Source organism: Apteryx rowi, unplaced genomic scaffold (assembly GCF_003343035.1).
Source record: "Apteryx rowi isolate R43461 unplaced genomic scaffold, aptRow1 scaffold_146, whole genome shotgun sequence".
Classification (NCBI taxonomy): domain Eukaryota; kingdom Metazoa; phylum Chordata; class Aves; order Apterygiformes; family Apterygidae; genus Apteryx; species Apteryx rowi.
Genome location: NW_020447708.1, coordinates 734,026 through 751,632, shown reverse-complemented (window position 1 = coordinate 751,632; position 17,607 = coordinate 734,026). Strand labels below are relative to the sequence as shown.

The window sequence follows — 17,607 nt, the reverse complement described above, 5'->3', positions numbered from 1 at the left end:
GGCTTTGAATACTTTAACTTTGTCTTTCTGAGAAACCTAAGACTAAGAATTAATCAGCTGAAGCTGTCCAATCTCACCAATTTCAGATGACACTTGAGAAAGTAAAATACACTTTTTTTTTTTTTTTCCTGATGATGATAATCTTCAGAGAAACTAAGCTCACTTTTTAAATGAGCCTACATCCTGTTCTCTGGCTAGTGTAATTTAATGATACTTGAAGGCCATTTTTATAACAAGCACAGTAAATGAAGCAGTGTATTGAATAGTCTGCTTTGGGTCTGGAGATCTCAGCTACCTAAGAACTCATGTTGACTTATGCCTTCAAGAAGGTGTTGAGCAGTTCTGGAGGTGTGTACTCAAAGCAGTTCCATATATTCTATTCCTTTGAACTTTCCTCAAAACTGAAGTATTTCCAGCTGGAAAGATTTGAGTCCAAAAGTTTTGACTTGAAAAGCTAGTGATAGCTGCTGGGTAACTGATCTCACTGTGACAGAGGTCCTGTGGAAAAGGGATTGCTTTCTTCAAGAATAAATAACTATTATGCACATCAGTTTCTTATAAAATACAAACTTGTTTTTGAAGTAACATCACAAATGGATATCTTTATGCCTGTAAGACACTAAATGTAACTTTGAGGGTTTACCTCTGTTTCAACAATACTAAAGACATAGAACCTCTACAGAGGCTATTGAAAAGGTTACTGGTAGTGATTTAGGGGGAATAAGGGAATAATGTTTACTGGTAGTGATTTAGGGGGAATAAGGGAATAATGTTTAGGTTAAATCAGAGTAATCAGATTGTTGGTCAGATAGCAATGCTATAAATGTCAAGTTCTACATGATAGGTTTTGAAATTTATGTTCAAACAATAGAATATATGCAATACATAATATATAAATATATACAACAGAATATATAYATCAGGTGGAAGAACCTGGTTTTTGTAGTAAACTTTAGTGATTGATAGTGTTGGAGAGCAAGGAATCAAACTTAGAAGTTCTGCTGTGGATATTTCAGATCTAGAAGAGTGAATATTAGGACTTCACAAAATAAATAAAAACTGGATGTTAGTTTTCTTACATTAGGGTCATTTACAAATAGCAGAGGGTAGGCAGTCATTCTGTATCCAGAGAAACAAAGTGGAAAGCAATGCCCCTCTCCCCATCCCTTTCCACCTTTACCCCAAACAAACTAACTTTCTTTTGGTAATGAGGTGTGTACTTTAAGCACCTGGTATACTTTGGGCATAGAACAGAAAACATAATCTTTTTATAGGTCTATACATTTAGTAATTGCCTTTCCTTTTGGTGGTGTTGAAGAAATAAAAAAACACTGAGTAGTCTTAATGTATAGCAGAAAAGAATCAGACTGATTCTGGCACTGGATTCACTCAAGCTGGAGGAATTTGTTAACCAGTTCCCTTCTGAAGTATTGCTACTTGGAGAARTACCTTGCTAGCAGTTGTGAACTCTATTTCATTTTAAGATACATAGGTCATCTTCAAGTTTTTTGGAAAGAAAAGCTATGCCTCTACTTCAAAAAGCAATTCTTACAGGATACTGAAAGGCATGCAAGTGGCAAGAGTTGCCTTGGGTTTGTGATTAGTGAGGACTGGTCCATTGAAGTAAGTTCTAAAACAGTATATTGTGTAGTGATGGCTTCACTTTGGAGGACTTTGATAGCCTAATTGGATCAGAAGACAAGGATTTTTGTAATAGTCTAGTATGTTCCTGGGGAAACATCTGTTCTAGTATTGATGATGAAAATGGGCCATCCTAGAAAGCAAAACTTTAGTTTGTATCAGAACCAGCAAATGGTCTCTCTGACTGAAGCTGTAACTAGTGAAGGGACTACTACAGGGCTGAAACTGACTTGATAAATAGAATTTTTTTAAAAAAGCTTTTCTGACTGCTACTCTCAACAGTAGAATTCTACATCAGGGAACTCAAATTTCTTTTAGTGTGCTCTCTAAACTTTTGGGGGAGGAATGGGCTTCTAAGGAAGTTGGGTCCTTCAAGGTGAGGCTTTTTTTTGTTTTTTGTTGTTTGTTTGTTTTTAAGTCTTTGGCATGGTATTGAGTTCAAATTTTTGACCTCTGTAAATGACGGTAGGGAGATCTTACATTTTTAAACTTATTCGTAGCTGTCATTTCTAATGYTGTGGAGAAGGAGCATGCCTCTCTGACTTTAAAAATGTCCTTGCTTAATTTTTGACTTTTCTCCAAGCTTGACCTTAGATAATTTTCTTAAATGCCTTGATGCCTTTTTTGCAGTCAAAACTTAATATAATATTAGGAAGAAATAATAATAGGGCATTTAAGAATTCAAGTTTTTTGACAAAATACAATATTGTGAGTACTTTCCTCTGGTCTGATGCCTGATATTTGAAGTACCTTGTAGAAGAGGGTGTGTGGTTTTTTTTTTTTTTTTTAACATTAACATTTAGCCACTGCTGTAGTTAATGCTGTGACCCATGTCTGTTGAATATTGAGGGCAAACTCTAATACTCGCAAAATATAGTAGTCTTGGTGCATAAACTATTAAAGAGCCTTCTGTGATAAACTGCTGTCTACTACAGATGCATCTGCTAGTAGTAGTTGTTATAAAGAAGGCTTCTTCTAAGATATACTGCTTTTTTTTTTTTTTTTACTGTGAGACTTTGTATGACTTTCTGAAGTACTTGGTTTAAAAATACTTTTTATCCTTGCTTCTTTGTTGCTTTTGTGTTGATCCTGGTGCCCCTGTGTGCCCACCCTCACCTCTTGCCTCCAGTCAGTTGTGGAAGGTACTTGGTGAAAATAGCTGAGAGGATAGGTGAAATTTCTATAGGCTATATGATAACTTGAAGCTGGAAGGAGAAAAGAGAGCCTATCTGCTGTCCCCTTCAAAAGAAAAGCTGTAATGACTTCAGTGATTGTTTTGTTTGTTTTCTGGCTGCAACACAACTGCCACATCAATTGTGTAATACTGTACTACTTTTCCAGCTAGTAAACAGAGTATGAGTAGTGAAAAGATGAGGGTTAGAAAACTGGGTTAGAAACAGTAGGTTTTTAAATTGGAAATCACATAGGATTAATGTGCAAAGGCATTAGAAGTCAGATTTCATTTAATTCTGCCAACTTGGTACGGTGGAGACGATGAGGGTCAGAGTTCTTTGAAGGAAAGGTGTAATTTTACTGATCAAATATCTTAAAAAGACAGCTAGTAATGAACTGGATTTAAGATGTATGTATTGACCTTTGGTGGTGGTCTTGATTACCTAAAGACTGTGACCATTTCAACACTAAAAGACCTTTTGTAAAATAAGATTGACAAAATATTTTCAGTTCTTCCTTGGATATACTACACGAACACAATATCATTGACTACGTAACAGCTAGTGATCTTAATGCATTTGTACTTAATTTTGTCCTTAAACATATTGTATATGTTTTAAGGCTAATTTTCATAAACTTAAGTTGAGCCATGAAGCACATACTGACTTGGGAAGCTGCACTGAAGTGCTACAAACATACATTGAAGCAGCATTGGAAAGTGAAGCGCAATACAAGCGAAAATGGTGTGTGTGTGTGTGTGTGTATGTGTATATATACATGTACATACACACACTTTTTTTTACATGTTAGTAAGTAATTCCTAGTTGGGGCACTTTCAGCTTGGCATCAGTTTGTATTGCTGCACTGACCAACTGAAGCTTAAACTCTTAGCATCCACTGTTAGCTTTGAAATGTCATAAACTGATGGTATAGATGAATGCTTTAACACTTAAAGTGCAGCAGAATCCAAGCCCTTTTTTTTAAATAACAGTATAGTTTCAGCCTAGTATCTTAGTCTGTCTATATTGTCAGACACTGCAACTGGAGCACTGTAGTTGGCATTTTGAACCTAACCACCTGGGAGTTCTCTGATGTGTTAAATTGCGGTGAATGAACAGCATTAAGCTTTAACGAGGGGGCAAAAGTGAATAGTGTTAGCAGGCCAAAGCATTACAGAGTTTTCACCCTTGATATAAACCTGATYTTATTTCTGGGATATCTGATGAGTGTGGGCTTTTGCAGATAGATTAATCTTGTTTGATTGTTTTACATAGCAACAGTTTTGAGGATATGGAGTCTTTGCTGTTTAAATCTACTTTTTTTTCCCCCCCTCCTCCCCAATAGTTGAACCTGTTGTGAGCTTAACAAAAGGACCAAATCCTCTGATAGATGGTGCAAATCAGACAATAGCAGCCATTTGTACAGCAGCCACTGGAAAACCTGCTGCAGAGATTGACTGGGAAGGAGGTCTTGGTGAAATGGAATCCAGCTCTACTTCATTTCCAAATGAAACAGTGACAGTTGTAAGTCAGTATACTATTGTTCCGACGCGATTTGCAAGAGGAAGACGTATAACTTGTATTGTGAGGCACCCAGCTTTGGAAAAGGAGATAAGATATTCTCATGTGTTGGACATACAGTGTAAGTATTCTGTAAGGTAGCTACTACTCAGTACGTGTCTTAACCATGCTCTTTATCTGGTATACCTTTTGTGGGGATGAGATGACCACATATTGTTTCAGGGGAATGAAAGGAAAATAAAACTGTATAGAAAAGCATGTAATAGATCAGCCCGGAGCAGAACCAAGGGACTGTGCATATAAAAATGATAAATGCAATCATGATCTAATCACAAAGCTAGAATACAATTAAGCTATTACCTTTTATTATTGCCTYATGGGTAAACCTCTTATTCATTTTTATATTTAATTTTGAAAGTTTACAGATAAAATAACAAACTCRGTTGATCTGTAAACTGTTTACAGTGCCTTAAATTGTCAGCTGATGTTCATTTGAAACAATTTCAGCAGTATTAGAGAGGAATTCTAATGAGGATTCATGTTTATGAGATGATAACTTGAAAATGTCTTATGAGGGATAGTAAGTTATTTTTCAAATTATTCACTAAGGTTTTTCCCATTCTAATTTGCATAAGAAAATGGGAATGTAATRTATACAATAGTAATTTGTGATATTGAGCACCCAGTTGCTCATGTAATTCAAACCTGTACAGTTACTCCAGGCTTGTCTAACAAGTTTGTGGCTTTAAAATGCATGAATAAAAGTCAGATGGCTTATAACCCTGCTTATCTAAAACCAGCCGACACAAATAAGCCTTAGGCATATGTGATCCATGTTTTGTTAAACAATGCATGGGACCAAAATGAGCCATTTTCAAGTGTTTCCTTTGATACCCTTCTTAGCTGTGTGCTGCTTTAAAGTATTCTGAATCTTAGAAGTCTGTCAACTTGGTTTAAAAAAAATGTAATGGCTAGAAAGCATAAACTTGATTATTTCTGTTTGACCAAAATCTCCTGTGACTTCTTTCTGTTTGAAGCTTTGTTTAGTTCATGAGAGATGGCCACTTTGAACCGAGATAGCCTTTGGTGTCGTATTTCACCTTTGCCTCTTTTTGAAGGTGACTGCTGTTTAGGACTTGAGGCAACTTCCTTGTTTGGGAATTTTAATCCTTAGAAGATGAGTAATTTAAACTTTTAAAGGATGAGTATGTGGTTATTGCATTGGGTACACAACTGTATTTTTCTTAGCACAACTGAAATCACTTGGATGTAGAAGAGTTGGTTTATACTGTCATGTTTTATAAGATGTTACAGTAAAGTTCTAGATTGAAGTGCGATTGATTCAGGAATAGAAATGGCTGATCCCACTGTTGCCTTGAAGAGTGAATAAAAGAATGAAGTTTTGTCTTTAAAGTGAAAAGAGGGAGCAAGTTAGTCTTACCTGAGCACTAGTGCTCAGGTAAATTTGTTTCAGAATTTGCCACGTAACTGTGTAGTAGGCGACAGAGTGGCAAATGAGAAGCAGAGATCTTATGTCCAAGTCTTTATTCTCAAGTCATCTGTCATTCTTCCCTTAAGCTTACAGCTTTTGCTGCAACTCTTATTACTCCTCTGCTGTAGGAGCTTATACTGAATCACACTGGCTTTTGTGTGTTCTGTGGTTTCTGAATACTTCAGCCAAATTTCTCCTGCCTATCTGAAGTAGCTTCTTTTCTTTTTAGGTCCATGACAAGAGTCCCACTTGATGATACCAATGGATAATTGTCCTTAACATTTTCAACCAGTATTTATGACCTTTTTGATTTCCTAATTATCTGACTTCTCAGAATGCTATTTCTGATTCTCTGCTATATCTTGTTAGTGAGAAATAGCTCTAACTTACCTTTCCCTGCTTTGAAAGGGCATTAAACCGCTTTTCTTCTGGCCTTTCATTTTTCCCAAATGTTGTATGCTTGCTGCTGAAAACGCACAATGGGATATTGACACTGGTTAAAATAACATACCGTTTCTGATCTAATCTACTGCTGTATGTTGTGCTGTAGCTTGGAGTTATATTTTGTTTTGCGAATCCTTTTAAAAAATGAAACAARAAATGCCTCCTGCACCATCAAGCTGACTGTTAAACACGGTCTCTGTTTAAAGAAAATATTGTGTTATTGATAGGTTAAATCTTTTTTGGTAGATGCCCCAGAAGTTTCAGTAACTGGCTATGATGGAAACTGGTTCATTGGAAGAGAAAACGTTCAGCTCAGATGTAATGCTGATGCAAATCCATTGCCTATGGAATTTATGTGGACCAGGTAAATATTTATAAAAAGAGGCTTGCCACTTGATTACAGTGGTGTAAATGGTATCTCTTTGTTTACAGAATACCTGGTTTGAAAACAAGGATTGCATGACTTGTATTATAAAAAAAAAAAAAAAAAATACAAGGGTGTGTGTGAATATGGGTGGGTGGATAACTTTTAAGTTTACAGGCCTGAACACTTTGTCATTAATTTTAGGATAAAATCCTTTGTAGTTACAAATTTTACTCTACTTAAAGTATGTTGCAGTAGATTAGGCAAAGCCCAATTAATCTAGTAGGGATCCAACTGTTCTTCAGTTCTGTTTTATTATTACTTGGAAGGTGATTGTAAACACTTGAAAAGACTATTTGGTATCTGTTTTCTAAGATCTGGAATCTAAAGTTGAGATGGCAAATACTACTTACTGAATTAAAGAATCTGTCAGGTTTTTTCAAGAGTGCTCAAGTAGTTGCCAAGACAGATAAATGCAGTGTTTTGCCTACTGATGCAAACTGTAGTTTGAACATATGTGAGGGGGGAATAGGAGGAAAGGAAGTATTTCTTATGTAACATGCCTGTCATGAATACATGGACTGGATGGCCCTGCTTTGAGATTTACTGCTTTGCTTTTGTAGTCATTGATGTGTTTTGGGCAAGGGACGGAGACAATAAAAGCAAACATAGATCCAAAGTCTGTTTTGTGAAGGGGAAAAAAGTGAAATAAGCAGGTGCTTTAAATTGATTTGGTGCTAGTTGAAACCAAGGAAGTAACTTTCATAAGGATAGCGCAAATCTATATGTAGTTCTGTTGCAGTGCTTCTGCCAATAAAATCACGGGAATATTTACTGATCTGAAGCTGTATTCTATTTCCCTCCTTTCTGTTGGCAGATAAAACTTAGTATATAGGAACACTAGTCATAATGTGCTTTGAAGTTGTGGTAAGCTTGGAATTGCTTGATGGTGGTTATGCTAGCATTTTTTTTTCCTGATAAACTATCTCAATCCTAAAAGCAACCATTCAGACCTTGAGTCAGTATTGCAGCTAACTGTAGTCAGAATGGTATGATTACACTAAAGGAGGATTAGTACAATGGATGCATTACCTGTGTGTCATGATAGGCTGCCATCCCCACCCCATGCTTAGTTTAAATTTAGGGTGATAAGAGAGCTCAAAACAAAACATTCTACACTTGAAAGGGCATGCCAGGCTTTCAAGAGTAATAACAGCTTGTTTCTTTAGGTGAACTAGGTTCTCAGTTCTCTGACTTGAGCTTGAGATGTATATAAGAACTAATCAATACAACTTCTATTTCTAATTTCATCAGAAATAGAGCACTTAACATGCACAAATGCTTGATGTTTACAAAGGTCGCTACTAAACTTCCTAACATTAAAACTGAAACAAATTTGAAGATAAAAACTTAATTTTGTAGAATAAAACTACTGTATCCTTTTGCTTTACTAAACAACAGCAAAACCCTGTCGTACTGCTGAGAGAAGACCCTTTGGGGGCTGGGAAAAATCTATGCACAAGAAAGATAGTTCAAGTGTTTAAGCAACAAAAACTACCTGTATTAAACTTGCTTGGTATCTTACTGTTTCAAACTATAATAGCATCTTAGAACTGTCAACCCCAAACTTCTTTATTCCTTGGAAGCAAGGGTGACATCATACTTGCTAGGATAAAAAAACTTTCCTAATAATATCTAAAATACTATTTTTATATGTGAAACCTTTAATATTATATTGGAGCACTCAAACTAATTGATTATTTTGCAATATTCTTTAAACATGTACTTCATAATATCAGAATCCTTGATTTCAATCACTGGTATTAATTTTATATGACAGAAGCAACTACGGGCAATAATTGTCAGCAAAGTAATTGGAGCTTTTAAATGAAGATGGATCATTGGCTTTAGGATGAGGATTTATGTAAAAGTATTTGTTAGAAGCCTTACATGTTGCGATGAGTACTCATCCGCGACACATGTAAACAGCATGGGTTGTCCATAACACTGGCACCTACTTCAAATAGGAACGTCTTCCTGAGCCTGCACTGTTTGGAGTTCACGTATTCATGTTTATTGTTAAGTGTTTTTTCTAATTCAGTACATGGTTCAAAGTGTCACGGGAGGGTTTTATTTTTGATATTACTTATAAAAATCATACTTTCTAAATGCTTCCAGGATACTGAGGATCAGGTTATCAAATATTTGAGTTAATATCTCTTAGCTGTTCTCATAGTGGCAAAATAGAATGCAACAGAGTGGTATAGTTATGAAATTACATAAGTGTCCAGTGGGGAGTAAGATGCCTAAGAATCTAAGCTAAAATAAAGTTGATTCTCAAACAGCTGAATTTAGGACTGAAGAGTGATTTAGCAGAAGTTTGAAGCTGAAGTCATATAAACGAGTGAAACTGGGGTCTGCATTTATGTATGTGATGATAACAGACATGCGGACTCACACACCTACTGAGTACATATTTTAGCATTTGGCAGCTCTGTTAAAGTAGTYCTGATGCTTTGGTCCCTTCCCCTTTCTCCATTGTGCTTGCACAGTTGTTCTGCAATCATGTGCAGAATGCTTCAGGGGAATGATGCGTTTGGACAAGTCACTTGGTTCTAAGCAGCAAATTCAGTTATGTTTCCATGATTTGGAAGGGAAAATGATGCAGGGTGAAAAGAGGTGGRTTGAGAAGGAGGAAGCTGCTTGAACTCTTGCTGAGAAATGCTAGTCCAATTGCCCTGTAAATGAAGCTCGTACTGGCAAAAGCATTCTTTATCATGGTAAACTCAACTGGCTAGATAATCCTGATAGTGGTATAAAGGCATCCTACCTTGTCTGTTAGTTTGTACAGCTTGAGTTGAATAGTTCCTCCAAGTTCTTTTGAGATGATGATGTTTTCTTGGTATTTTTAAGAGCATTTATTTTCTAGATACCTCACTAGTGCCAGCAAATATTGCACTGAAGTTGTGTGCCAAATCCCTTAAGTTAAAGGGCTAAATGTTCAGGTAGATATTGAAAATATTCAATCAAGGTACATTAAGAATATCAATAAGCTCAGCAAAAGTTAAATCTCTAGATTACTGCAAATATTATTTTCCATTAGATACATTTAGACTTTAGTCTTAAAGATTCACACTTAAAATATATCCATCTGTTTTATTGTAGGTTGGATGGACAATGGCCTGAAGGATTGCTATCTGTCAACAATACTCTGCAGTTCAGCAGCCCATTGACTTACAACTACACTGGGACTTACATCTGTAAGGTGACTAATTCCCTTGGTCAGAGAAGTGATCAGAAGACTATCTACATATTAGGTAAGTCTTGCTGCTTGGCAAAGATAATATGTTAACTCAAACGTTTTTGTCAATAATTGAATAAGCAAACTGAAGAGCTGCTTGACATATTAAATACTTCAGCCTGTTGTGTTAAAAGGAATTAAAAGTATGAAGCTGAGAGCTATGGTAAAACTTGGGATTAAACTGACTCTTCCGTAACAGCAACATATAGTGGAAGTTAAGCCTGAAGCTTTTCTCTAGTGCTACTCATGTTATTACTTCCTCTTGGTAGATGAACTTTTTGTTTTTTCCAGTGTTAACCTGCATTTTGGCAAGACATACCAACTGTAGTTTGTAATAAGCTGAAAAACAGATCTTACTAGGAGGGGAGCAACCAGATCTAGAAAAGTCAAAAATGCTCTGCTTTAAGGTTATTAGGGTTGTCTTCTGAATGCCAGAATGGCAGTGTTGTTACTCGTTGCCACCTTTTCTCAGGATGGAAGTATCTATCATAAAGCTAACTCTCTCATGTAGAACTCACGTGCTGATCTACTCAGTGTACATGGCAAGTTTGTGCATCTGTTTAGCACCACTGCTGCTGGAAAATATCCTCATGTCTCTTTAGCCTAATGTACTTAATGTTTTACTATGGCAACTTCTTTGTAAGGACTTTAAAAGTTCACTCATAGCATTGTGACTTAGTAGGGTATATGTGGGTAGTGCTGTACAAGTGCGAAAAAGATCTCCAGGTTTCTATGATGGAGTAACTACATTGATAATACTTAGTTTGATTGAAAAGTGCTAATATATTACCAATTTTTAAGGAAAACAATATAGAGATGAAAACACAAAACAGAATGAAGTTTTAACTTCGTTAAGTTCTTGGCATAAGTTGTTCCACAATGTGAAATAAGCATCAGAGTGCATGTTGACTACTTACAAGACATGTGAATAGAAACATAGGTAATTTCTTAGTACAAATATAGAAACTAAATATGAATACTTAAAGGTTGAGAAGGGAATGAGAGCTTAAGACTAAACTAAAGGTACAGAATGTTTGAAGCCACATGTATCAATTCATATTTGTTAGTTAACAGCAATTTTGGAACAAGAGGTAGTGTTTCAGACCATCAGACTGACATAACTACACTGTGAGCCATTGTGAAAATTAATAGGATCTAATTAACTGGCTAGCTAATTGGCTTGTTAACTGGAAACTTATACTTTGAGATAGCGGAACTATTTGTAAATGGAACTTTAAATTAAATAAAATTTTAGCTATTAAAAGACTAAGTACTGCAATTGATAGTGAAAGTCACATCTGTGAGAAGTTATTCTAAATATTTGGTTCCAATGATTCCTGTATGTATAAGAATTCGTGACTTTTTAGCAGCCTTAAAGCAATTACAAAGACTATTGCTTTGTAAGAAGTATTAAGTAATATAAAGATTAAAAATGCATCATTAAATATGATGAAAAATTCTCCTGGAATGTAAAATTCAAAATCACTTAAACTGTATTGTTACTTTCTCTGAGTACAGTCCTGTCCTCAGCCCTGTTGTTCTGCCTGTAAGGGGAGGGGCGTTATCTGAAGTCCATCACTTTAAAAGTTGTCACTTCTATGAATATGATCTGCAAGTAGAACTCATGCTTTTTTCTGACAACTGTCATGCATGAAAATCTTATTTAAATTACAGTTGCAGCCTTTCCTAACAGACTAAAATCTTAGTGCAAGGTCTTATGACATTTCCTAAAAAGAATGACAGTTTGTGTGCATTGCTGGGGGGAATAGTTTAACACCTGTACTGTTTTCAAAAATGAATATTAAGCCCCTTTTTCTACAACTCTGAATAACCTTTCAGTGTGCTGACTGGCTCTTAAAATAACTGAAAAGCCCTTCATGATGTAGGACTGTGGTAAATAAGTATGAAACAGCAGAAAATTTTTCTTGTTTTTCAATAATCATTTAGATTCTTTCCTAAGGAAAGAACATAGACTGCTGTCAAGAGTACAAAAACAAGACTGTGAAGTACTAAACTTTGTTAGCTTGTTTATCACCTTAACTCTGAAACTTATTTAGTAACGGTGAGCATTGGGACTGTTGTAGATTGTGGTGTAATCATTTAATTAGCTCTTTTTCTTTTTCTTTTCTTTTTCTCCTTACCCTAGCAGCCATTTTTCACTGTATAAAACCTGGCAAAAACATAAAATTCAATTTTGAAGCTAGCAGACAAGCTATATGATCACACCATCTTGCAAATATTAATTATGAAGCTGTCAAAGACGACTTGTCAAGTTAGTCTTTCTGAACAGTCATGGTGCTGGTAGTTGTAAAGTTACTTGACTGCTCTAAAAAAGTAAGTAGCTGTTAAGTTGAAACAAGTTGGAGGGGGGAAAAAAAKTATCAATAGTAGTTGACATGGATTAAATGATAGATTCATCAGGCTTTAAGTTCCCAGAAATAATATATGTCCTTAAATAGACAGGGAAATATTAAAATAGTATTTGAAGGTGGAGGCTTTTTTAATACTGGTTTTGAGGCACAAATACCTTTACATCTCTGAACAAAAAAAAAGGGAAATTGTGGAAAAAAAAATAAGAAATTTCCTCTTTATGCAAAAGCAGGTCATGCTGATTAATCATGGAAATCAGATGTGATCCAGTATTGCTGAAAGTTTCCTGCTGAAAGTTCCACAGCAGCATGGTTTCCAAAACCAGCTATCAGCTTGATATGTCAAACACTTGATTTCATAATATAGATTTATTTAGTACTTTACATAAGGAATTGAACTTTATTTTCCTGTGCTCCTACACCTTCATACTGCTTACTGTGGATTCCCCCTTTTCCATTTGCAAGGAGAGGTGACCTGAGACTTGCATTCAGATAGGAACATAATTACTTCCTCTGTCATCTTTTCAAATGACTGCTTTTGGAAGAGACTGTTTATTTGCTAAAAGTAAAGCTAGCCTCTGTTAGCCAGTGATCCCGGCAATACTAGAAAGGTCAGATTTCTAAATGCAGAATCTTTTTGAGTTGGGCCACCTTTTCATAGGGTGGATATTGTCAGGGTTAACCTAGCAAAGGTATTGTTTTTACTCTTGTTTAAAGCTCACTGGAGAGCACTGTGAATATAGACACACTTGTGTCTTATCACAATATATTTGGATGGCTTTTGATAAGCTCACTTTTTTTCTGCTAGATAGGATGTCCCAAGACCCTCTTTTCTAACTGTTAACTTCTATACTGCCAGTATACAGCCTTTGAACTTTCAACATTATTTCTGAATACTCTTTGCAAGCTTGATCATGTTTATGATAACAGTAAACTTTCTCGTTTCCCACAGAGGTGGCAAAATGCTCTACTTCGTGCAGGCAAATTGTCCCAGATTGGAATTACAACAAACTGTCAAAATGAACCTATGACTTTGAAAGAAATGGTCTGTTGCTTCAGGCTGATATAAATCTTCCTATCTATCATGCTGCCAAATTGGGGCCAAGGGTGTGAGAGGGGGGGGAAAAACCGAAGAGAATCGTAAGAAAAATGTTAATCCTTAAAGCCAGTGTGGAGCCTGCACACACAAGATGCTTTTGGGGAGGGCTGCGGGGAAGGTTACACAGTGTCCTTACCCACTTCCTAACTTGAGGGTGTGAATGGTTGGAGAAACAATGATTTTCTAAACCATCAGACATACTTTAGACATTCAGAAAGCCTTCTTTTATGGAGAGACCACTTTCCCTGCTGTAACGGAGTTTTAACTGCATAAAAACTTCTGTTGTAAGAAACGGCTATTTTTGTCATGACCAGCTACATGGAAAAGTGTTGTCAACCACTTTGTTTTAGGTACTTAACATGTCTAAGAGCAACTTAGCAATAACAGCAGGTTAAGAAGTAGAGATGACTATACCTGTGTATACACACTCCATCTCCTCTCTCTAAAATTAGAATTGCAGAAAATCAGATACTTTATTTATGCAGAGCCAACTGACTTTTAGGTTATAATTATGATGGCTTCTTGTCTTGCAGACTGCTAAGGAAGTGTTGTGGGAGTTGAAGTGTCATTTTTCCTTCCAGGAAAAATTCTTGAGGTGATTGTAAATGTGTTTCATATAGCTATCAGGCTGATAAATTCTCATTGTCATGGCTGTAGCTTTCTGGCTGTTATCTGCTAGTCTTCAGCAAAAGAAGACTTTTGCTGTGGAAATTCATAGTAAAAACTTATGTCCAAAGCTGTACACTGTAACTGAAGCTTTTGAAAGTTGTCAGTCTTCTAATCGAATTCCTCTAAGCACTACTGCTACRTGTGGAAGACTGATCACTAATCTCAGTGGCAGAGTGGGAGGGTAGGGGGAAACCACTCCTGTTGATCCCAGAGATGACTACCTCAGTAACAGCAGCAATTCCAAAAAGATGACTGTTGCAACTGTTTTTCTCAGGTCTCACTCCTATTGCTTTGAGTACATGATTGTTGATATTCTTCACTGATTCTCACCTGTATTCCAGAATAAGATTCTAACAGAAATGTAGTCCATTTACTAATGAGGGAATTCATTCAGAGTCTGAAGCAGAACAAATAACTCTTCCAGTTCTCTCTGTCTTGGCCTGAAGAAATGTTGTGGTGCAATCCACCTCAGATTAAATGGCCTTTTGTATTTGAAAGCCTGGAGTCTGATTAAGACTCTGAAGATGCTTCAGCTATGTTGTCTGTCTGGTTGTAATGAATTTCAAGTTAACCAGTACAGAGATGTGTTGTTCAGGCTCCAGCTTTATTTGTTTTAGCAAACTATGCAGTGGTACAAGTTTGAAAAGCTAGCCTTGGTACTTAGCTGATTGGGGGGTGGGGGTGGGGAGTCAACTAATAGCAAAGCGGTACTGTGCTTTTCCCCTATTTCTATAGGCCTCTCTAGTTCAGAGAAAAGTACAAGTGCTTTTTGGAATGTAGTGTGTGGTGGGTTTTTTTTTTCTTTGGAAAAAAAGACACCTGCAGTGTGTGGTGATATTTTCATCTTGCAGTATGTAGATTAGTGAGTGGTAGTGCGTTTGTGGATACTCAGGTCTATCTGAGGCTRGAAACTTTGGTTTAGGGTTAATTCCATGTGCTTGTGGAGAAGAATTCTTAACTYGTGTGTCTGGGATGTAGAAAGGGGTCCATAGTTCATCATTCTCCTCCTTTCCCTCCCCCCAGAAAGATGCTAAATCACCATTAGCAGTTGGCATAGTTGAACATTAGTTAATGACACGGCATTGGATAGGAAGTAGTGTTGGCCTATAGCTGATTTCTAACTCCATTGCCAAAGAGATCTGTTTACTATACTTTGGCATGCTCCAGTTGCCCTTGAAATGAAGTTTTCTGAAGGGTCTTCAGCATCCTAAATAAGACTGCATAGTTTAATGGAATTTCATATTGTTTTTCTGATCACAACAGGTATGACCTTATTTTTAGGTCCTGTTGTTAAGTCTTTAAGTCTGTTTCAAAGAATGTGGTCTTTAAGGATGATCATTTTAATCTGGAAGGGGTACTTGAAGATGAACCTCTCTGACCTGAGAATTTTGAGATGACCTAATCCTTTCCATAAGGAGGAAAATGCCAAAAGTAACTGACCACTTAAAACTCTTCAGTTACATATGACAGAAAAACTTATGGATTGTGATCTGGAATGACATGTGGGGTTTGGGTTTTGTTTTTCATATGGGAGGAACTAGACTTTATCCTGTTTTTGGAACCAGACAGCCTTTGACTATCAGTGTTAATACGTGGTGACTAGACCAAAGTACCTTCCCCTCCAAGACTTCATTTCTGTAATGCTTAAGTGACAACTTTATCTGAAGGAGATGTATGCCAGTATTTATGATTTTCCTCATTATAGAGTTGGTCACTTTACTCCTAAAAGACTTCAGATTGGGCTAAATCTAGAGTGGTTTGTAGTTGAAATTTATTTTGTTCTCTAGACTCAAGTGGTCAATTATATAAAATGGTATGCTTTTTGATTTCAAGTTAAGACTTAACAGAAGTTGTTTGAAGGTGTTGGTCTGGTACTAAGGATTGACCATCTATCTCTCAGACTCTTCAGCTTCTGTTGGTTTTGAATTGCAGGAGGAGAGAAGATAGGCCCTGGACACTTGAACAAGGATGTACTGCAAGGGGATTTGGAGGGAGAGGTGCAGTGTTTGGGGATACGAGATTGGTCAATGCATGTAGTTGGAATATATAACAAATATCTCTATTAAGCTTACCTTATGCAGAGGAGATTTTAGAATTAAGTTGTTTGCATTGCAAGAGCTGTGAAAACTGGATCAAGAAGAGTCATTTAAGGGAAGCATAAAAGTATCAGACCCAAGTAGGGCAAAGCTACTGTTGAAAGTTGGTACCAGCTATCATAGGAATTGTCTGGAAAATATATAATAGAGGGGAAGCTAAGCATACTGTACAAAGACCATGGTGCTCTTATGAGAAGATATTAGAGCTTCAATTGAAGCAAAAGGCAAATCTTGCTTTTATTGGTAGACGACTAATAAGGACTGGCTTTGAAACAAACCAGGAAAGTTAGACTTCTTTTTATGTATGGAGGGAGCTGGTGTGTTTATTGTACCTAATGGGAATAGGCTTTTGCATTCTTCTGGTTTCTTCAGTTATGAGTCCATCTTATTTTAATGAGGATGGTAGCTATGTAATACTAGAAGAGTCTTTTTATGGGTCTTAGCTTGTCCTTATCTTTACTATTGGGGCTATATGTCATAAGGATGTGATTGGGGCCCAGAACACAGAGCAGAATAAAAATCAAGGTACACTTAATTACTAAAAGATGAAATTTGTCCGAATTTCTGCAGCTCTCAGCTCTGTGGCCTGTATGTATCCTTGAGTATATTGTAAACTTGTGCTGCTGCATAAAATGCCACATCAGCAACATAGTGTTTGAAATTCTACTGACACTCCTGGTCTTAATTGTTTCCACTGTTGCTTTCTATTTGGGAAGCTTGCTTGGTGCAGGAAGTGGGAAAAGTCTAGTTTTCCTTTCAGAAAGCTCTGTGACTTCACAGGTTCTTAGTTGCAACTGATTTTTTATGCTTTGTAAACAAGGAAAGCTGATTTTAATAGTCATTCTGCAACAATAAAAAGAATTGACACAAATGGACAGTAGAGGTATTCATTGTTAAATAGACTAGGAATGCATATAAATGAACCCTGAGGTTTTTTTACATTTATGGTGAATTTAAGATTAATATGTTAATTAGTGCTTGAAGATAATTCAGCTAGACAGCCTGACAATGGGTGGATGAAAGAAAATGTTTTAAACAAAAAGCATTTCTTAAAACACTAGCATTTTAATTAAAATATTCCTGATAGAGTATAATTGCCACTGTCTTTATTTTTACATAGGTGATGGCTAAACTTTCCAGGAAGCAAGTGCTACGTACTTGTGAATTTTTAAAATATAGAGAATGATACCTAACACCTCAGTATTAGAGGAAAATAGATGAATTATAAAGCCAGTTACTTTAAATTAAACAAAAAAAAGGAAAGAAAACTGGAAGTAAATGCTTCTGGTCCTGTCTGAAATTGTGTACAAAGCTAACAAATCTTGTATCCTGAARCAAATGTATTTTCAAGGAAGAGAGATCTGAGTTAACTTCTTTACCTGTGGATTTGTAGGACGTGGGAACCCTGGTAAATTTGGATTCCTAAATCTCTACATCTT

The 17,607-nt window shown here is 36.3% G+C and overlaps 1 protein-coding gene across 2 annotated transcripts in view; it reads left to right on the top strand.

Annotated features, from left to right (window-relative positions):
• The window catches only part of NECTIN3 (nectin cell adhesion molecule 3), a 70,449-nt gene that overhangs the window by 34,016 nt on the left and 18,826 nt on the right, over nucleotides 1–17,607 (top strand). For both annotated transcript variants that reach the window (XM_026058396.1, XM_026058395.1), the window contains exons 3-5: nucleotides 4,159–4,455; nucleotides 6,517–6,634; nucleotides 9,800–9,951. In XM_026058396.1, the coding sequence (XP_025914181.1) occupies nucleotides 4,159–4,455; nucleotides 6,517–6,634; nucleotides 9,800–9,951 (567 nt within the window). The remainder of the gene's footprint in view (nucleotides 1–4,158; nucleotides 4,456–6,516; nucleotides 6,635–9,799; nucleotides 9,952–17,607) is intronic.